General features: G+C 51.5%; 1 protein-coding gene across 2 annotated transcripts in view; it reads right to left on the reverse strand.

The window, feature by feature from the left end:
* Positions 1 to 1,593: 1,593 nt before the first annotated feature.
* The window catches only part of MXRA7 (matrix remodeling associated 7), a 30,691-nt gene continuing 9,778 nt past the window's right edge, over positions 1,594 to 22,506 (reverse strand). For both annotated transcript variants that reach the window (XM_074160225.1, XM_074160224.1), the window contains 3 exons: positions 22,332 to 22,392; positions 18,237 to 18,336; positions 1,594 to 3,721 (listed from right to left, as the gene is read on the reverse strand). In XM_074160225.1, the coding sequence (XP_074016326.1) occupies positions 3,607 to 3,721; positions 18,237 to 18,336; positions 22,332 to 22,392 (276 nt within the window). In that variant the 3' untranslated portion in view covers positions 1,594 to 3,606. The remainder of the gene's footprint in view (positions 3,722 to 18,236; positions 18,337 to 22,331; positions 22,393 to 22,506) is intronic.

The raw sequence follows: 22,506 nt of genomic DNA on the forward strand, positions 1-22,506 counted from the left end.
CATCCTGGCGACTTCATGGAATCACAGCCCGGTTGGGGTTGGAAGGGACCTTCAGAGATCATCAGTTCCAACCCCCCACCAAAGCAGGGTCACCCAGAGCAGGCTGGACAGGAACACATCCAGGTGGATTTTGAGTATCTCCAGAGGAGACTCCACAACCTCTCTGGGCAGCTTGTTCCAGTGCTCTGGCACCCTTAAAGTGATTAAGTTTTTCCTCATGTTGAGATGGAATTTCCTGTGTTCCAGCTTGTGCCCATTGTCCCTTGTCCTGTCACCGGGCACCACTGAAAAGTGGCCCCATCCTCTTGACACTTGCCCTTTAGATATTGATAAACTCTCAGTCTTCTCCAGGCTAAACAGAGATGCTCGTAAGAGAGGCGCTCCATTCCCTTGATCATCTTTGTAGCCCTCAATGGACTTCAGTAGACTTTGGGCCAGGCCAAACACCCGGTGAAAGCTATGAGCACACAGGCGAGTTAACTTGGATGCCTCACAAAGCCGGAGTCCGGTGGGCTGCCTGTTTGCTGGCGAAGGGGTGCTAGGTAAGGCCTCACCCCCCTGCCTCCCCCACACGGCAGCCCACCTCACAGGCACCCTAACGACCCCCTCCGAGCGGCCAGCCACACACCCGCCAGACAGACGCTGGCGGAGAGCCAGCCCCGCCGCTGAGGGAGGCCTCAGCCTCTCGGCTGAGCCCGGTCCGCCTGTGCCCCGCCAGCTGCAGCCCTCATACCCGCCCGCCACCGCCGCCATCTTTACTGCCAGGCTCATGGCCCCGCCCCGCGCATGCGCCCGAGGCAGGCTGCGGCATGACGTCACGCGTAGCGCCTGACGCCCCAGGCAATGCGCATGCGCACGGCACGCCAACGCGTTCACAGAGCCTCCCATCATCCCCCCCGCCGCGGCCGGTACGGGGGCCGGTGAGGGACAAGCCAGCTCCGTTTGGCGTTGCCTTACGGGTGCCCAGCGGGGACGTGCTGGTCCAACGGCGAGCGGGCTGGGGCAACCCGCCTCTGGTGGCCACAGCAGCGGGGCCACCCGCCGGGCCCTGCCCGGGCTCCAGCCTTGGCAACCACGGGGACCGCGGCCCCCTCGTCCTCCAGTCGCCTTCCTCACAGTCGTGGGGAGGATCCATCGCTGGGGCTGGGGCTCAGGGGAGACCAGGCCTCCATCTTGCGAAGGGCCCTGAAATATCCCTCAGCGCCCATTCGGGATCTCCCTGCCCGTCTTGGCGGCCCCAGAGGTTGTCAGAGGGGAGAAAGGTTCCCCCGATGGCCCCGGCCGTGTGCCCCGGCACCTGGCTGGCCCGCCTTCCTATGGCCACAGCGGATCCCTGCGTCCCTGCTCCAGGCCGAGGAAAAGCAGCCGGTGTTATTCAAAGGACACTACCCAGAAGGGGAGAGATCCTGCTATAGCAACCGGTGACATTTCCTGTATAAATATTGATGAGCCCCAGAGGGAAAAGGAAATCAGAAGCTGGCTGGCCAAGTCGGGAGGTACCCCATGGCCGCAGGTCCCAGCAGCAGCCTGCGGCCACGAAGGCAGCCCCAGATGCCACCTCCCCACTGCCAGCCACAGAGTCACACAGACGTGCCCAGTGGCCTTCCTTTTATTACAGCCTTGCAGCCACACACAGTCAAAACGCACCTTTTAAACCCAATGAGTTTTACACGTAGATATCCCTTTGTTTCATGTCTTGGGCAGAGGCTTTTTAATTAGCTTCATTTCTTTCTAAAATTTGGGCCTAGTAAATGACACATCTTTTACCTCTGCCCTGTCATCAACAGCATCTTAACATTTTGGTGACACTATTAGGGGCAGGACACATTTAATGCCAGCTGCTCTGCCTCATTCAGCGTTACCATTGCTGGAATAACGTGCAGCTGAGGAGTTTGAGAATTATTATCTTTTTTTTGTCCCCAGAAATGTTCCTGTTCAGAGAAGGCCCAAATGTAAAAGAAGAAATATAAAAATATTTTGGAAATAAACTTTAAATTCTACAAGACAAAGACTAAAAATTAACTAAACCTTAACTCTCCTTTGCTTGCTTTCAAGAAGAGCTTTGGAAAAGATCCTGCTTTCAGTTTTGAACTAGGGAGGAGTCCCTTGTACAAATTTTTTACATTTCTCCCTTTGCACAGCTTGACAAAGGAAATTGTGGCCTAGGGACACAGCAAGCTGGCACGATGTTTCACATGAGACTCCCCTTTCCACTTAATTCTTTCATATTGAATAAGAAGAGGTAATTTTCAGACATTAAATTTAGATTAAGTCAAGACTGGTAGTAAAACCAGCTTGATCTCATAATAAATATGCCTTCACCTAAATGAAAACAACTAGAAGATAAAATGATTCTTGAAAGTCAAATAGTGTGGTGTTACAGAATATACTGTATTGGGAAACAGTGACCAGATAATGAGATATTTGGTTTTCCAGACTCAAAAGGATTACATAAAATAAAGCAAACCTAATCGTTTAAGAGATCATTCCCTAAAAGTGGGTCAGAAAACGTTGCCTCCCTTTGTCAGCAGTTATTAAAACTGAGAAAATCCTTCCTGATAATAAAGTATTTAACAGGATTTCACAGGAGAGATAAGTACACCAGCAGGCATTCGTTAAAATTAGGAATGCTCATTGATTTACTCTATCCAAACCACCAAGGGCTGGTCAAAACTATTCAAAACACTTGATAAATTCACAGCGATCTCCTAAGCATCTAGTTTCCCACATCACTTTTACATTAGGAGAACTGGATCTGAGTTGAACACAGTCATCCTTGTGAAAAATCCAGCCACCTTTCTGTACTACTTTTACCGTGTCAGGAGGCGAGGAGGTGTCTGTGTTTCCAGGTTGAATTTAGCTGCTGTTTTCTCAGGCGTGAAGATGAGCTCAGCGAGGTCAGCCGGAACCGACTTGGATTTGTTTCAAAAAGCCGGCGTGAAGGAGGATGAAGCGTTCCTTCCAAGGAGACGAGAACAGCAACTCCCCTCTAATCCGAGCGCTAATGCCTTTGGCTATTTGTTTTCTAACTGTAGGTTTGGAAGCCCCTCTGCCAAGAGAGGTTGTGCAGTCTCCATCTTCGGAGGTTTTTAAGACCCAACAGGATAAAGCCCTGAGTAACCTGGCTTGGTCTCGTAGCTTATGCTGCTTTGAGCAGGAGGTTGGACTACAGACCTCCTTAGGTCCCTTCCAACCCGAGTTATTCTATGATTCTGTTATTTTCATCCATTTTACATCTGTCATCTTTGGCTTTCTTCAGATATCAAACTGATAAAGACTAGGTTTGAAAGTTCATTTTTATAAAGCGTGACCAGAAAATTTGCGAGTGTAACCGCTTTGTCTGACTGAGACATATGACCCAGCCAGAAAGAGGTAAAAATCTCTGTATGAGATGAAAATATCATGATAGCTCTTCAAGGAAAAAAAAAAAATATATATATTAAAAGAGTTGCAAATTTCAAGTATTTTAAATACATATATGCATTTGCAAAACGAACTGGAACTGCAAAATAACTACCAAAACACATTTATAGCACTACAGCCTCCAATGTCCTGCATAATGAGGGCCAAGGTGACTTTTGGGCATAGTCTCCACTGGCTGCAAGGTTATATATCGTACAGTCTAAGCTGCTCCTTCATGTCTCCTTCAGACATCTCTCCAAATGTGTCACTTTTTTCCTTCATGAGCCTGAAGATGGCAGCCAGCTGCTCTCTCTGCACCCTGTCAAGAAGAAAAGGAGAAGTAGGAATAGCCAGTCCCCAGAAGGCAGTCTGAGCAAGAACACCATGGTCAAATGAAACACGAAGCCAAACGCAGGTCATTTTACAAGCCCTCCTGGCTGCAGGAAATCTGCCTGTGTGAGATAAGAAAGAGATCGCCTCTGGTTCTCCTTCCTTCACCTTCTCTCTATCCAATCATCCTGCACGTCGCTCTGCAGTTCTTTAAATGTGGAGATAAAAGGGGCTGCTTTAACGCTAGCTTTGGAGTTCCTTAGGCCTTATCTATCCTCAAAGTTTTGAGATAACTTGACATGTGGAATTTCATAAGACCAACGTGTCCCAATTTAGCAGACTCCATAATGAAACTGGATGCAGCTTCATCAGGACAGTGTCCTTTCATTCTGTAAGGAGAAGTATGTAGATACAGAGTAGTTCAGAAATAGCTGTTAAATTGTAAACGCATACCCTACCTCAAAACTAGAGACCAGACTGCCTTCCAGTGTGGACATGACTTTAATCAGCTACTGGAAGACAAGATCACAGATGGAAATTTGCTTTGATTTGAGAGTTCGTCTGCCAATGTCAAATAGTGAGATGGACTCATGTACCCAGTCCAGCCCCAAGGTGGTCGCTGGGTTGGCAGATGCTGGCCAGTGGACCATCTAGCTCAGATTTCCATCTCAAGAAGGGCCCAGTAGTTGATGATTAATTCCCTTCTCTCCATAACAGGTGATATCCTGATTTTTCCCTAACCCGAAGCAGTAACTCATTGTTGTATGTCCCGCAGCACAAAGATTTGTATCTCTCTGTCACAGGACTTTATTGGAGAAAGCTTTATAGGAGGGCTTATATTGGTCATGCCTCTACTGATCATCATTCGGGGGATACAGAAGGGTGGGCAGCGCAGGAGTGTCGTTTGTTTGCAAGTAGCTCATGAACTGATGCAACTGATTTTGATGTCTGCAAAATCCTCTTTTAGAGCAAAACGAATGTGCACCTTGGCTCCATTTAGGGCTGGTTTGTTCTCATTGCCAGACCCCAACTTGATTGGGATCAGATCCCAGTATTGCCTCGCACACCTCACACCTGACTCCCCCGTGTGAGATTAAAAGAACTAATGAGGTTGTGGAGCTTTTATGGCTGTTACAAGGGAGAAGCAGTTTCCATTACTTCAAGGCTTATTTTGCCCCTGCGTGGCGGTGGGGCCAGAATTCAGCGACAGCCCAGCAGCTCAGAGCACAGATCTGCCACAATCCCAGCCCCTCCTGCTTGTTTAGTGTCTTCTAGCCTCCCCTGGGCTAGAAAGACAGACTCTGGCCTTTACTTCCACATGGTCACCCTGTCAAGAGTCCTCTGTCCCCGTCACTGCCAGCTTTCTGCGTAGGACTTTAATGCACTGTAATTAATCCATTTAAATGCACGCCATTAGTTAACCTGGGGTAGTCTTCCTGCAAGTCCTGCGTGGACAAGCTATTACCTGTTTTGGTAACAGGAGGGGTAGAAATCCCTATTGACAGGCAAAACCAGGACACAATATTTGCTCGAAAGAAGAGAGGACAGCACCAACACATCAGAAACAACCACACCACAAACAAGATCAACGGAAGGAGACAGTGAGGAACGAGCAGAGGAGCCTTCACGTGCTGAGCTCTGCATTTTCGCCTCTCCTGGGCTAAACCCCAGCAGCAGCAGGAACATCAGGCTGTTCCCAGCACCACTGCAGCAGCCAGGGTGGGGAAAAAGCAGATCCTAGCAAAAAAAAAAAAAAAACAAAAAAACTCACTTGCCAATTCTTTTCTATAGCAATTAAAATGCAGTTGTCCTAAGGCCAAACGTATCCTGATAATGATGTGGGATCTTTTGGTTACGAAAGCTCTGGCCACAGGCTGTCAAGCGCCTGGATTCGTCTGGCTCTTTTGTAAGTTTTTGTGCTCCCATGAACAGCCTCCAACTGCCCTTTCCAGATGAGAGGAAGGGAAGCACAGTCGTTAGTGATCAATATTTTATTTCAGATCACCGCTGGGCACCAGAGGGCACATTTCCAGTCTGGTGTGGAGAAATTCAATACACAGCTCTGCCTCTCCTGTCTGAAATGCACGCCAGCTGGGAGTGCGCCACACAGGTCTGCATCCCTTGCTCATTATTTCACAGACATTAACGCTGCTGAAACATCCCCAAAGCACCGCTTCCTTGTCTCCAAATCAAGATCACAGACAATACTAACTCTATTATTATTTTTTTTTTTTAAACACAGCATCAATGCATTTTGGCTCTCCCCTCAACCTTAAATATCACGACTGTGCATTTGAAAACCAGAAATAAAAGAGCTGTTGCTGCTGTGACTTCTCTGCGCTACATAATCTACAACAAAGGGAGAGCAAACAAAGATGAAGAGAGAAAACAGCCTGGAAAGGAAGAGTAAGGCATCAAAAACATGAAACTGATTTCAAAAAGGATCTTCTTCTATCAAAGGCGACTTTGCAAAACAACTTTGTAGTGCTCCAGGTTGGTTTGGGGTTTTTTTTTGATGATTTCAGATCAAACCTACCCCATTCATAAGTAAAATCATTCTCTCTTCCTGTGAGTGCTGTCCTCAAAACTACTTGGATTCAGGAGGTCAAACAGGATTTTACTTATTGCTGACAAAATAGATTAATTAAGGATTTCCAGAGCAGCCTAATTCTTCTTGATAGGCAATTGAATTTGCATACTTAACTCCCTTAGGCTCTTTTTAGACATTTCAGTCCAAGAATTTTACAATTAACTGGAGGTTTGGGGCAGTGAGCCGTAGGTACGTTAAAGGAGATCTCCATTTCAGGAACAGCTCGGCATCCTGGGCAGAGCTCTGCTAATTGGAAACGCTGCTAATTGCTCTGCAGCCAAACAAGACCAGGATCCTGCTGCAACACGGTGTTGCTCCAGCAGAAATAAGGGGAAAACCCCTGACTTTCGCCACTGGTCTGACTCTATTGTTAAGGAAGACAGCAGAATCATTGATAGGGTAAAAGGCATAGGAGGGCAGAATGTACCTCTCACCTAAAATCCAGATTTTCAACACAGCTCTCTTGAGAAAGAAGTTACAAGCTGCTGGAAGCCGGGAGAACAAGCACAAACCAAATAAACTATTCAAAGGTTTATTGGACCAAACAAAGGCAATTTTTACAGATTCAAGCCACTAGAATTACAGTCCTTTGTGTAAGAGCCACCATCAGATATAAAACAAACAAACAAAACAAACAAAAGTAAAAAATACCCAGACAGCCATTTTGAGTTGAAGAAATAGTTTGACTTGCTGCCACAAGCAAAAAATCTGGACTCAACTATAGACTTTGCTCGATGCACATATTGCCATGTAACTTAAACACAATGTATATAAGGCATTCTTTGCATAGTTGGGTGCTCGGGACACAGTCAGCCAGCCAGCACCGAGGGGAGACAGCGGCTGTACCAGCAGGATGTTGAAGCAGAGGGTCCAGATGTGCCTAAATTCATATGCAAACCACTGAACACGCTTGCAGTTGTCAGCTGGGAAGGGGCAGCCCAGCCTCTTCTTAAGCTGAAGCCTCCTGCTGTTCTTTAAATGAGCCCTTTTGTTAAGAATTTGCCAACCCCAGGCGCTGGAAAGGACAACTGTGTACAAGGTTTCAAGTATTGTCTGCATAGGAATTAAAAAGGAAAAAGAAAAGAAAACAAAACAACCAACAAACCAGCCTGTTGGGCTTCTGATATGTTTGCAGCGTTAGCCAAGAGGCAGTTGTCCGGCAGTGAAAGAGAAACTTTGAAGGACACATCCCCACCCAGCCTGGTGCTTCTACATCGCTAGAGGACTCGGACCCTCTTCTCGCTCTCACAAACCAACTGGGTTTGATTTGAAACCTGCTGTGTCTGAAGCAGATATACCTGCCCGGCCAAATTCATCTTCTCTATGTGACAGCTGAGGAGCAACGCTGAGCTCTGGCTCCAGTGGACAAGCCACAGGGCTAGCAAAAGAGGGCACTGGAACAGCAAGCCGGCAGAGCAATGGGGAGGGTGTCTCTTCCAGCAGGACCCCCACTATGCCATCCTGAGCCGGAGGAAGCCCCTGATGCCATAGCTACCTCCTTGGGTCTCTCCTCTTGGGAACCGGAGTAGGGAAAAGTGAGAATCCAGATATTAACAGCAGCCAAAGCGTGGCCTCCTAAACCTCCACCACAAGCAGAACAGCTAAACTATCAACCTCTGTCCCTTCTCGAGTCTTCTGTCTACCTACAGAATCAGCTCTCTGCTAAAATAACTACAGAAGCAGGATTTGAGTCAGTCCAGCTACCATCTGCCATCCCTCACCTGGACCCCACTTTGTCCCTCCACCCCTCAGAATAAAGCAGTGTTGTACATTTGCAATCGCAGGCAATTCCCACCCCCCGGCAACGAAGAGTTTGGCCCCAGGAAGAAACAACTTGATGGTCTGGTATAAGGTCCAGGTTGGTCTGGGAGAAGAGCTATGGTTCATCCACCCCAATAAAGGAACAGCACAGATTTCACGGCAGGCCTAATACACGGTAATTAACACAACTAATAGACTTGCTGCATATTTAGTGTCCAGTTTGGGTTCTGTTTGGGGGAGAGGGAGGATGGTTCATCCCAGCCCCCCCAGACACAACTGAAGTCACTGCTTGGGCCCTGCCCCACTCCATGGAGCCACACAACAGGATCTCCTCAAACTTGACACCACAGGAGTTTTTGAAGAGCTCAACTTCAGACCAAGAGGGGGTCCCAAGTTTTGAGGGTTTATGGATTTCTCTTATGGGTGTGTTTGGTTGGTTTTTGGTATTTCTCTCAAGCCTTTAAAGATGCCAAGGGATGCCTTTAGGAGGAGGCTAGGGACAACTTCATATAGTCTTCAGTTCTGCAAAGAGAAACAGGGAGAGAAGAGAAATCATTTCAGTCATTTCACCCCTCAGGTTGGTTCATTATTTTTCACATAAACGAGCAGGGGGAAGACTCGGTGTGTGCGTGTGGGGAAGGCAAAACAACTTCCCACCTCGGGGCAGAACAAGCCTCTGTTTGCAAACCTCTCACCTCTAAGAAGGAGGCAGTTTGCTTCATCAACTGCAGCAGGATAGTCGAAACCCGATCAGAAGTGCAAATCCTCTCGTCTGGCCACCAATCTAAGTTATAACCCTTCTGACCTAGTGATGAGAGCTGGAGAAGCCCAGCTAATTGGAAGCCTTCATTAGCTTCGGGGGTTCCTGCCTCACTGTCCTGTGCGCTCCTCCCTGGGATGCTGGCACCCTTGTCCAGCCCAGATTCCTCTTCCCACCCACAGCCAGATGAGCCAGGAATGAGTACTGGTTTCACAGAGCAGTGTGCCTGAACAGGTCCAACTTTCTCAATCTTCCTACAGATGGGTCTGTTCAAGGGAAAGAGGCAAAAAAACCCAGACTCTCTGCCGGTCACAAGGCTTCCTTTGCTCTCCCCACGTCCCAGGGAGGGAGGGTGAGATGATTAGATGTGTTTTATGGATGGGGACATCCAGGCACCCCCTGAAGTCTTGCAGCGTGTTGTTAGCAGAGCCAGGGCCAAAAACCACGGTCCCTTGATCTCAGCTTGAACCTTTCAGACCCTCTGCCCTTACTGCCCCAGCATCTCTCGTGGCCCAACCATCCGCAATGGGAACCGCCTGACAGTAGCCTGGGCAGCTGCCCATGGTCACAGAGACCTGCACTGAGGTAGAGGGAAGCTACAATACACCTCACCTGGGCACTTACAAACACACACAGATGCACCCCAGCCTAATTCCTCCTGAATTCTTTAGGCTTCACTGCCCATAACACCTGAGCCCCGTTTGAAAGTCCCCTGCTCCTGCCAGCCACAGCATGAAGGCGGGTTGCAGCCTCAAACGTTCCTCAATCCTCTGCAAAAGGTTGCCTTCTCCAGCAGCCTCCCAAGTGCAGTTGGCAACCCGGATCCCGGATGGAGGAGATACAGGCTGAAGCATCACGTGGAACTGGGGTTACTCAAGCAACGTCACGGAGGCTCAGTAGCCGGGCCCATTAGGACAAAGAAAGGAAATTCTCTGGAGTGGATAATCGTTCTGCAAGATTCGCAGCGCTGAGGATCGGATCATCCCGCTCAAGTCACGCAAGCATAATCAGATTTCACGCGCGAGGGCATAAGCTCGTTGCCACGGGGGCCCAGACGGAGAGGTCCCCTCCAGCACGCCGCAGTTGGAGCGGTGAGGGATGGAGGAAGTCAGGGACTTGGCTGCAGCCTCTCACAGGGATACTCACCTCCAGGACAGGGCCAGGCCGACAGCTGGGGTGAGAAGATCTTAAACCAAGCATGAACTTAATGGAGGATGTCTGTCAGAGCCATAAACTCCCCATCTGCACAACAGGGATACCCCTTACTGCTCTTGGAGCAAGCTGTGAGGGGGGTTAGACTAAAGAGCATGAGACAGTCCGTCACTGGGGACACTAGGGCCATATAAGCCCTCGGGCTGAGAAACTCTGACATTGCTGCCATGGAACCTGAGAGACTGAATTCGCTTGGGACGGAGGCCGAGGGCTTTGAGCCACTGCTTGTCCTTGGCTCTTCCGTCCTTTCCATTTGCCTTGGATGATGAGATCAACCTGATTGGCATGCTTTCCCCTTGCAGCACGTCAGTCAAACCAGGTCAGAGTCTTCTTTTGCTGGGAGCCCATATCCTCTCTTTGGCTACAAATTATAACAAATATCTCTAGTCTGGCCCCAGCTGAAGGCCAACTCAGTAAATCGTACAATTTGTCGGCTGGACACAGTTCTGTGCAAGGAACAGCTGGAGAACATGGACCTCAGTCAAGGGCAGGTCCTGGCTTATGAAGGAGGCTCAGGGACTGAAGGTCTCAAAAGACCATGCTTCTCCTGAAGCATGGAAACTGGATGTCCTTCTGGTGGCCTCAGAAGCGTTCCCCTCACTCCAACTCAGCATGGCATCAGCACAAGGGTATGGGCATCTTGCCTCTGAGAGCAGAGAGCATCCCAGAACTGACTAACGCGTGGGCTGGTGGCATTCCCATATGTGCTTATTCCTCATGTGTGTGAAATCCACAGCAGGAGGTCAGGAAATCCTGTAGCCCATCCATAGACTATAGCTTTCCAAAGGGGCCCTGACCCATTCCAAGGAGATCCCAGAGCATCTTGTTGTAACTACTTCTGGCAATCGCTTGTGCCCTTTTCAGGAAAGCTGATTTTCTGAAGTGCAGACCATTCCCAGCTCCTTCCCCTGGCAGAAGGAGCAGGTTCTCAGCTTCTCGAGAACATCAGTCCTCTGGTCTGAATCCTGGCAAGAGGGCAGATAGCAATCTGGCTCCAGCCTTTTTTCAATCCAGACAGGCTAGGATTGACCCTTGGGGATCGAGAGCAGTGAAGAAAGGCCCTGGCCACTGGGCAGACCTGGCAATGGGTGCTCAAGCTCCCCTCAGGCAGTTCCCTCCCGTCTCACTGCTGGGGATGGTCCCATCACCGCTGCGTCCCATTTCTCTACTATGGGGACAGCTGCCGTCTCATTTCTGGTAGTGACCATAACCCAGTCTTGTCCAGGATTGGGGTACTGTAGGAAGAATATAAGGAATGACATACTAAATCTAAGCTTTCCCCTGTCCCAAAAGTGTTGCTTCAAGCCAACAGGTAAAACACAGAGAGAGATGACTTAAATACAGGACAGGGAGAGATAGTCAGTGCTTAGAAAAGAGAAGAGTGGGACAGTGAGAGGTACCAAAGGGAGCTTCTATCAACACAAATCCAAAATTTCTCCAGTGGGACAGAAAAGTCAAAAGGTACACACGATCTCGGGAAATACCTATTGCTCCTTGGGAACTACCTACTTCTCAGGAACACCAGGAAAGCAGTCGGGGCTGCCAGAGCCGGCACTACCAGGGAGCACTAGTCCCTTTGCCTTTAGGACAGGAGATGGCAAGGAATCGGTGGGGTCAGGGACCCCCGAGTGGACCTTGCCTACCGCTGTTTCAAGGCAGAAGCCTCCCACATTTCCCAGCCACAGCAGCAACAGCCAAAAAGGCCAGAGGAGCCCAGCCAGAAAGGTGGCTCAAGCTCCTCTCAGCCGAGCGGCCACGATCGCCTTCTTCATCGTGTGCCCATTCCTTTGCATCACTCCTGACCCCCCAGCCAACGCCGCAGCAGCGGGGAGAGCCGTGGACTGGCCAGCCTGTGCTTTCCTCCATCGCTCAGTGTTTGTGCTTTAACTCACTGTCTACCAGTTTGTAGCCAGCCTGGTGTGATGCCCCGATTCCCCACAGCCCTCAGTCTCCCCCGGCCGCAGGGGAGCTGCAGGAGAGGCAGAGCCAGGCTCCCGGAGAGTCAGCAGGTAGAGAACGGCAAGCTGCCCATGCCGCACAGGATTAAGCAGAAGCGGATGAAGACAAGTTGTGAGCGTTGGGTGAGGGAGACACGGAGAAGCAGCCACAAGCTAGGACAATTCAAGACCTGAGCCAAAAGAAAAAAAAAAAACCAGGAGCTCCAGCGGAGTCGCTGTCTGGTCTGAAATCTCATGCCAGGGCAGGGTCGGAGACTCACACCCTGGAAAGGCTACAGGGGAGCTCACTAAAGTTGCTTCTCTGGGACAGGAGGAGATGGGGAAAGGGCTTCCTGGCCTCCCTTTCCCGGGGTTTCTGAGGGAGGCATCCTGAGTTGCTCAGTTTTTAAAGCTGCTGGGCGACTCATGACTCAAATCAGATACTCTATAAATAGGGCCGGAGCTGAAATCCACTGACATCTCATAGGTCAGAGGACATTTTCCCTGGGGATATGATGGAGGCAGGGAACAGCACTGGGCCACCAGGAGACTCCCTCCTCATGCAAGCAGAGTCTGGCACCTACAGAGGGAGCATCAGAGCAGGGGGAGCTCAGCAGGGACCCCCAAACGCACAGTACTCCTTTCCTAGCAAGAGGCAGGTGGGAAGGAAACGTGCCTCATGCGCTGGGTGTTTTGCAGCTGAAAGCAGCATTGCCCACGGTCAGTGCCATCCCCGTGGCTGGTGACCACAGTGAAGCGGTGGCCAGCCCGACCTGAGGAGTCCCATGGCCCTAGGCTTTGCAGTTCCTTGCTGCTACTCCTCCTCCCTCGGCCCAGGATGACTATCGTGCTGCAGAAGATGAAAAGCAAACAAATAATAAGACCCCAAAGAAAGCCCAAACTTACCAGCTTCCCCCATCCAAAAGAAGCACCATGCTGGACAGGACAGGACAGCAAAGCCACTGGGTTGGGGGTGAAGGGTAGCAAAAGAGAAGGGAGGAGGAAGAGGCCCAGATCCCGTGCTATACAGAGCGGGGAGCAAGCAAGCGAGCCAGGGCTATGTGATGACAATGCAGGGGGTGGACAGGGACAGATGCTGATGAAGAGCTCTCCCGAAATGCAACCACCCCCAGCCCAGTCCACCCACTTATTTTTGGAGAGCCAGTAGTGGAGATGGTCGAAATAGGTCAAGGTCTGTCAACACAGTCATTAAACCCCTGCAGCTGCTTCCTGGCCTTGTGTGCTCCAGAGTTGTCATCACGAGCACTGTCTCCTTCAGCACGGTCCTCCCTTGAGCCACAGCTGCATCCCCACTTTGATCCGGGATGTCTGGCAGAGCAGGAAAGGTCTCTCCTCTCTGCCATTCCTTAGAGCCGGGGTCCATCCAGGGCACTCTGCCTTGCTGGAACTCCAGGGTCTAAGCCCAGTTTTATTCACTGCCTTGTAACCAGAGGTATTCTGAACCCAGCAGGGGAGGAGACAGGTTTCCACTGATAAATTACCACCAAGAAAAGGACTGAGTGTGAGATTTACAGCCATCCAATTCCCCTTGCATGAATTCCAACTTCGAGCTGAGCCCCGGGCTTAAATTTACTCTGGATTCAAGCAATTTCAACCCATCCATAACTGGCCAGGAGATGAGAGGAGAAGATTGAGAGGTAGGAGGAGAATCTGCCCCTAGAATGGGTTGCCTGGCTGTGGGAACTGAGCCCATCAGCCAAAGAAACCAGGCAGCCATCCCTACCTTCTCCTTAGTCATACAGAGACTGGACCGTGGTCTGGGGGACCACCTGCTCCATCCATGAGTGCACCTGCAAACAGCAGAGCCTGCCTGAGCAGTTTGGTGCCATTCACTCGGACCCCGCTCAAGGGGTCTGCAAGGGTGCCCTAGGTGAGGCCACACGGGGCAGCTTCTGGCTCTCTACCCCTACCTCTTCCTAAATCCCAGAAACAAGAGAGATGACAGAGAGGAGAGACCTTTCCACAGACTGTCAGATGGGATCTGCTCTCCTTTCTTCAGTCAGCACACCTAGCAAAGAGTGACAAGGACAGAGCACAGGCAGCTCAATCCCTCAGCATCTCCAAAGCCAACCAAGACTTGGCTGGGACCTGCTCTGCCTCATGGAAAGAACGACCTGAAAGGAAAGACCCCAGGGAGTTTCTCCTGATTCTTTTCTCTTTTACTATGAGTGGAGCCCTGTTGCAGCCATCAATGCTCGACAGAATCCTGACCATACTCCTTTCTAACTGCAACCCCCCCCCACTAACCTCTTTCAACCTCAAGGGAGGTTTGAAAAGCAGCTGGCAGAGACCACTTAATCCATCCACCAGAGCCAAGCCCTGAAGGCACACTGGGGAGCCCCTCCTCTTCCTCCCTCATCTGTACAAGGTGCCCAGCCAGGACAGCAACACCTAATGGTCAGCCCTTGAGGGCTGTGTCTCGTGCCTGTCTGAACAGGGACAAGCTGCCCTGCTACGAGTCATGTTTCTGAACCAGTGCTTTGCACCATGGCAGCTGTGGTTGGGAATAGATGGCCAAAAGCCTCAGGTGCAGAATAGAAGAATTTGGGAAATAAGCTGTGCTGGCTTGACTAAGGGCTGCATCCTTCCCCTGCACTCTTCCCCTTCCTGCCCAGACTATTTTTCTCCCCCAGGGGAGCAAACGCTACGTGCTTCTGTTCTAGAAGTTCTGGTGACCCACCAGGTGTGATCAAGGACAGCCACCATCCAAGCAGATGTATTTGCCAGCTGGATTTACTGTCCTTCTCCTTCACGGAGCAGTCCCTCCATTTTTTAAGACTGAAGTAACCAGAAGCAGGAAGTTGCATCACTCAGTAAAGATCACATTCCTTCCCCTTTTAGTCCAGATTTAGCACCAGTTTGAAGCCACAAGACTCAAGTGAGTACTAGGCAACACAACCACAACTTCTGGAGTGATGCAGGTTAGAGCAGAAGTGGGTTTTTGGTTAAATAACCCAATCTACTGCATGCCTGCCCTCTCCTGTCTGAAGTCCTGTAGCTCTTCCTGGGAAAGGCAAGTAATTATTCAATAGCACCTCCAAAATTAGGGGTCCCTAAATTAAGACTCACGGTCTATTGATCAACACAACAAGCAGCCTCACGGGGGTCTGAGGGACCCACTTGCATTTTTGAGATGTTGCTTACAAGCTGCTTCTCATGGGAACCTGTTGGTCCATGGGAAAGCTGGAGGGCTGGCAGGGCTAAAGGCAAAGACTAAGCCTGTCTCAGCTTTGGCAACACACCTCAGGACTAACTACCCGCTCGCTCAGCAGCCCTGATTGGCCAAATGAGTAAACAGAAGCAGTCATGGGATGTCCAGCTTCAGGCATCCAAGACGGAAGAGGTGAGCATCCAAACGTGAGAGCCCCCATATTCCCCGGAGCGCTCATGGAAAGCGAGATGGAGGCAGAGGGGAGCGGACTCAGTAATCTGTTATGAGGAGGGAAAGGGGAGGGAGGTGGGGAGGGATGTGGGACAGGCCACTGCAGCTCAGAAACAAAGTCTCCCCCAGAAAATGAGACCCAAAAGCAAAATAAAAAAAAAAAACCCAACCCAAAAAAACCCACATTAGCAGATGTTATCAGAGGTACCACTACTTCTAACAGCGCATCCTTACCAAAAAGATTTGCAAGAATGTTTGTGGCCGAGGACCTAAGGACCTTGCTACAGAGATGTGAGATCAGAGGTCAGCTCAATCCTGCAACATAAAGGCGGCAAACCCGGGTCAGGGCAGGTCAGCGGCAGGGTCGGGGTGCACGGAGTCGGGGAGAGGGATGGGGCTGCCGAGGGAGAAGGATGCAGGACGGGGCTGAGCCCCTGCGCCCAGCTGGCCCCGGGGAGCTTACCTGGCAGCAGCCCTGCCCCCTGACACCACCTGCGAGGCCTGAAATGAAAAGCTGCTGATGCCGCAGTGAAGATTTGGCGGGGGGGGGGGAGGGAAGTAAGCCAGCGACAAAGCAAGACAGAAAAAAAAAAAAAAAAAAAAAAATTCACAAAGCTGCCTTAAAGAAATGCACAACACAAATATGGAAGAGAAGAAAGTAAAGGAGCGGTAGGAAAAACACGTCTGCCGATAGCCCTCAGTGAGGAAAGCTGCTGAGAGCCACCAAGGGACCTGATGCCCAGACAATGTCCATCACTTCTAGGTGCACTGTCCTGCCCTGGGACCGCTCCAGATGGACGTGAGCAGCGATGCCTGGGAGGTCCCACATGCCCAGGAAAGGTCCATCACCCCCTGGAGCCTGTTCTACATTCCTGAAAACAACTCCCCCCTCCCACTGCTGTCCATAGGCAATGTCCCCTCAGTATCCCCAGGTGACAGCAAGAGCATTTGTTGCCACAGAGGAATCAGCCCAAGGCTCCCGGCCCTGAAAACCTAAGCAGCGATTGCTCAGCTGGTTTGGATGGAGCTGTGGGTGCAAAGGGTTTGAATTTGCCTGCTGCAAGCAGATTTTTGCATTGGTGCTTCGCAGGATCCTGAAATGCAATTCCCACTGAGCCTCACGGGTGTCTCCCACATTCACTCAGTTCATTCCACCACCCCCCTCCCCAGGTGAAAAACACAATGACGCTAACAGACCTCCTTTACAGGTTGGGGGCTTCAGGCACGATAAAGATAGAACAAAAGGAAGAAAGCAAACATTTTTCCTGATGCCACCAATGCAGAATCAACCCTGTGCCGGAGGAAACCGGAGGTCATTGCTGTCCCCAGAGCACACAGCCCTTGCAGATCTTTGCTCCTGGCAGTGCTATAAGGCAGGTGAAGCCCAAGATCTGAGGACAACTGAGAGCCCAGAAGCCGGGGGAGAAAGGGAAGACATCTCTTGTTGGGAAGGTTGGGTTTGAGGTGGAAAGAATGGCTGCAGGAGCCCTGTGCACCCCTGAGTCTTTCCCAGGTTCAGAGGGAGAGTGTGTCAGTGCCACTGCTTGGGCAGGTCTCTGGATTTACGTTGCTGCTCATGCCACGGAGACACACTTTGGCCAGCCCGGTCACTGGCAACACAGAGATGTTGCCCAAGGGCCTCGAGGCAAGGCTTGCCAGCAGGAGCATGCCAGACCCAGGGGCAAGGTGCGATCCCTCCATCCCTGCCTTCCCTGATGCGCTTGAGTTTCCTCTTGGTCCGTGTCGGGGCTTTACACCGCACCAGTTGTGGTGGCACTTTAGACCAGGGCATCACAGGCAAGGGGTGACAAATTCCCCCCAATCTTTCCAGGAGGTGCGCACCGCTGGGTGCAGAATTGGGTCCCACAGCCCTTGGGACAGCAATGGAGAGAACAACATCTCCCAGGCTTGTTGAGCCACCACTGGGAAATCAGTTCCCTGCAGCTCGGCCCAGAAGGAAGGGGTATGAGCTGCACAGGGGGCAGCCCGGCACAGAGCCTGCTTGTAGGGCAAAGCCCTTGGCCGTGGGGTTTGACATCTCTGGTTTAGCGTGGGCTCTGCTTGCCCGTGGGCTGAAGGACTCCCTCCACACGTCGAGCAGAGACTTCACACTGACAGCAGACTGGCTTTGGAGAGGGCTTTGCAGCTCGAGGTGCCAGGTTGGGGTTGATTTCCATTGTATAGGCTGGGAAATCTCAACCTAGAAAGCTTGTTTTCAGTAGCAGGACAAACTCTTCCTTCTTTTTCATGCAGGGCTCAGGCTCAGGAAGAAACTTTACCAAAATTGTGAGATGGACAATTCTCCATCTCTACCTGCTACATGGCAAATCCCCACCACTTACAGCTGAGAAGCCAGTCCTGGATACTGATGTTTCCAGCCCCATCACAACGAACTCTAAAGCCCTGCATTCACTCACTTTGCTCCAGTATTTCTGAGCTATGCCCATGTCCTTGGTTCGGAGGCCGTCCACAGGGTAAAGGGAGGGGGAGTAGCTAGAGATCAGGTCCTCAACAGATGTAAATCAATGTGGTGCTAATGGGACCAGGGGAACTACACCAGCTTGTATCAGCCGGAAAATCTGTTCCAAGCATCCAGAGAAGGAGCTTGAACAACTTGGAAGGCACACAGGGCCACAGTGTCTCCATATCCTACATCAGCATGACTTTATTTGCTCTTGTGTCTTCCTGGGTGGGAGAGGTCTGGACTGTGGTGCAGTGAGATGTTGAGCCCAAGGCTACTAAGGTGGTTTGGGGAGAGAGAGGTCTGAAGACACTCAGCTTGTTTCAAGAGGATGCCAACCAGCTGGCCTTGGGCAAAAAGAAAAAGGAAACTCAGCTTACCTTTGTTCTTCCTCGAGTTCTTCTTTGGTCATCATGGACTTGTACTGGTTTCCCCTCAGCTTTCCAGGACTGTATTTAAAAGAGAACGTCTCATCTGCAGCTGGAGAGTGGGAGAGGGAGAGACAAAGAAGAGAAGGAGATCGTGTGAGCCAGAGGCCTCCTGAAGGCAACGATCAACAGCAGTGGGCTTGTTCCCTTGAGCTTCTCCCTGACTCCTGCTCCTGCACCCCATACACCGTGGCCACTCCAAAACACTCTTCCTCAGTCAGCTCCAGCCTTCAGAAAGCCTGGGCAGCGTCAGGGAAGCTGTGTGGATTGCAGTGGAGAGCCAAGGTGCTGCTGGCCAGAGGACAGCAGGAGCCCCAGCTGCAGCTTAGCCCTGGAAACAGGGAGGAGCGCTGGGAGCGAGCAGCCCTGCTTGGAAGCAGATACAAGTAAATCCTGCAGCACGGGAACCATATGCTATCGCTCTCTTTGGAATCAAAGCCTTGCAGGCCCATCTTGGCTTATCAAGACATGCTAATCCTGCCCTGATTAGCTCGCAGCATTTTCCGCTTCTCTCCAGACTTGCATTCCTCCTCCCTCCCTCCCTCTCGTCCAGGGGCCCTTTCCCATGCTCAGGGCTCACGGATGGTGCCACCAGCAGAGCTGTCCCAGGCCATGCAGCCCAGCAGCTCTCCTGCAGCCCTGGAGAAAGCCTGTGAAAAAAAGAAGGTCCCGCACAGCAAATCTCGGGGCTGCAAACAGAGCTGAGCCGAGGCAGCCCCAGGAGCACCAACACAGCTGGGTCCAAGTCCCTCTGTCACCAGCCAACAGACCTGAAGAGGAAACTGAGGTTTCCTTCTCCAGGCCTGGGTGCTCTCCTGCCCGGCTTGCCAGCCTCTGCCCTGTGCTAATTAGAGCACCGAAGCTCACGGACCCTGAGCCAAAGCCGATCCTTTTCCAATCGGATTTTGTTCGAGCACTATTTGCTTTTAAAAACCTCTCCCCTGCTTTATCTTCCTATAGATGGGAGAAAACAACAGGAGTGGAGGTCACTCCAAAGGGCATCCCAGGAAGAGAGGCTCCTTCGGGTAGTTGCCTTTCTTGGTTATCTGTGGGCTGTTTATCTGCCAGCCTTTATCTCCCAAGGACTGCAGGACACGGCTGCTCCACGTCGAGCTGTGTCCACATCCACCCAGAAACATCTGCTGCTTCCACCGACCCTCGGAGCCCTGGGGATACTTCTAAGGGGTCCACAAAAGGAAGATGTTATTGTATTATCTACACGGCCCTGAAAAATTGCATGTTATCCACAACCCAAATATCCAGGATGATACCTCCCAGCACCAGCAAGACCCCAAAAGTGGTGAAACTCCCCCGGCTTCTGTGGCTGGAGAGAAAGCCCCAACTTGTACGAAACCCATGGATCCATCACCTGTCCCCAGCCCCCTGGGAAGCCCCTTCCAATCCTTGCTGCTGCTGTTGCAGGCACCACATTCATGAAAGTCTCTCCTCCTCCACCTGCCCAAATAAAAAACACCCCACAGCCCGTCTCCTCCCTTCCTCATACCCAGAAGGTTTCAGCATCAGCAGCTTCCCTCTGTTTTCTGGTCAATACTGCCCTTAAGGATTTTCTCCCCGTGTCCAAGGTCAGCTGCTTGATTTAGCAACAACTCCAACCCCAAGCTCACGCATGCTCTCAGCTGTTGCCAGAGCCCCCGCAGACCTTGGGGACCCCCACGCACAAGGCAAGTCGGAGCCTCATTTTGTAGATGGGGAAACCTGAACTCTTGAAAACAAGCTGTGCAAGGCTGCGCGGGCAGGTACGGGACTGAGCGTGCCAAAGCTGCAAGGTCACTGCCATATGGAGCGTGCCTGGAGTGATAGTTGTGGGCTGGGAATTTAACAGAAACCTCCTCCCTGCAGATATCCGCATTTCCTCCCTTTACATCTCCTGGGGAGCTTCCCTGGGAAGCCCTAGTGGATTACTGCTCAGTTAATGATCCAGAGTGTTCCTCTAATCCCAAAACATCAATCAGGACTCCTGAGGAACAAACCCTTTCCCTGGCATCTTCACAAGTGTCCGAACACAAGCACCCCAATGCTGCCATCCCGCAGCCCCAAACATTCAGCTCGGCCACATCCCACTTCCCTCGGTGGGAAAACCCTCCGAGCAGGCGGACAAACACGCCTGGCCAGCTGGAAACAAGCAGTAATGCTGCGGCTTATCAGCCCTTCGGGTGGCCGCAAAAGTGCACAGAAAGAAAATTCAGCTGGCAGCTGCTTTGGAAGATATTAAGAGAAAGAAAAAATAATAAAATAGGGTGTAACATCCTGTTTCTTACCCTGATGCAGAGCAGGAGCCGTTTCGTTACCTTTGTGTAGCTCGCCTGTTTTCAAGGACAATTAAGATTGTTTCCCTCACGTGGTGTTCAGCCAAGTAAATTGAGATTTGGGATTTTGCCTGTCCCCAAAAGGGCAGTTTAATCGCCACCCTGCCAGACAAGAATAGGGGAAGAGGGAGGCGAGGCGGCTACCCATCTCCCTGCCCACATGTTGTGGTTAAAAAAGGAGCCAGTGTGCGGCTTTGGAAACCACCGGCTGTTTTCTGAGCTCAGGAACTCTCCTTGCAGACCGAAAACAAACTTCAGGAAACACACGGAAAAGAGGAGGCCGAGTTCTCACATGAACGGCGAAAACACTGCAGAAATGTGAGGTGACCTACTTACACAGAGCCTCCGTGAGTCCACATTAATGAAAACATTTGTCTTTCATCTCTCTGCCCTCGCGTTGCCAGCGCTGGGCTCGCAGGGTGGAAGCAGCCCCTCAAGCTCATCTCTGGTCCAAAGACGCTCGGACTGGCACGCTCTGTGCACCCAACAAGTACCTGCCTCCTCCCTGTCAGCTCCCCGCAGCGGGGAGAAGGTTGCTGTAATGGTTTTGGCTACCACAGCAGCATCCTGGGCTAGTGACAGACTGCCTACACAATCCCCACATGCCCAAGGGGAATCTCTGCTCACGGGGTGGCAGCTCAGTGGCTTGAGTTGGGCCAGGACGAAGGGATGCGCAGGAGAAAGGGTGAAGCAGGAGGCAGGTTTCTCCCCAGCAAAGCCAGGGCACCACCGTTATTCCCAGCTGCACACCACTCGCCTCCTTGTCATCAAACCGAGCCATCGCTTTATCCAGTTCCATCAAAACACCTCAGAAATGGTGTAAATAATTCAGGAGAGGGGTCAGCAACTGTGTGCAGGAGGTGATTAAGGAGGATGCTGGGCTAGCAATGACCTACGGACTGTCATCTCCCCCTGCTCCCGAGCCGCAGCCACTTCAGGGGGATGCACAGCGGAGCCGGAGCAGCCCTGAAACAGAGCTGAACCGAAGGAGGCAGGTCCTGGCACGGCAGCGTTACTGAGTATCGTCATCATTCCTCAATCCAGGTCTCGCGCAGGGTGACATCCCCGATCACCAGTGCTGCCACGAAGCTTAACCGGGTGGAAGAAGCGTCTTTTGGGAACCCCGTCTCACAAGGCGCTTCCCCCACCTTGTGGTTATGGCACCGGGATTAAAATTTGATTCTCTGTGGCATTAGGCGTAATCCTCCCGAGCCAGGGGATTGCCACGCAGAGCCTTAAAAAGGGCAAGCAGAAAGTGGGGCAGGGAAGGGGGAACCCCACGCTCTCCTGCTACCCCAGCTGCCCCCGGCCACCCCGGGCAGGGGCTCCTGGGGACATCTCAGGAGAGCAGAGTCCCCGTCAGACACACACTCTTGCTTGGCACCATCTGTTTCATTTTCTTCTGAATGCAGCAGTTGTCACCCCAATTAGTCAATTAATCATTTTCCAATCAACTAATTGGCTAATCAGTTAAACACAGCTCTGACTAAAGCCCCTGGAGATTGTCCTGGATGTGAGCAAGGAGCTTTTGGGGCAGCTGCATCGCAAAGCTACCCCATGGCAAGCAGCCCAAGGGCATCTGCGGAAGCAAAGAGAGGGGCTGCTGCCGGGGTAGGAATTTCCTGCGTATTTCCTGGAGGAAGGAGACCATCCCCAAGCGCTCGGGGCTTCAGACCCATCTGTACCCTCCCGGCAGGGTCCTGGCTTGCTCGACACTCACCATCCTCATCCTCCGGCTCTTTCACCACCAGCTTCTCGTTTTCTGAGTCCGGATCTTCCTCCTGGAGGAGTTAAAAACAGAGGAGAAGGTGCTGTGCTAAATAACCTGTGCGTGGTCAGGGCTCCAGAGCCCGCAGGGCAGGGACCGGAGCTCCCAAGACAAGGGCTGGGCACTC

The sequence above is a fragment of the Numenius arquata genome, chromosome 17, assembly GCF_964106895.1.
Source record: "Numenius arquata chromosome 17, bNumArq3.hap1.1, whole genome shotgun sequence".
Taxonomy (NCBI): Eukaryota; Metazoa; Chordata; class Aves; order Charadriiformes; family Scolopacidae; genus Numenius; species Numenius arquata.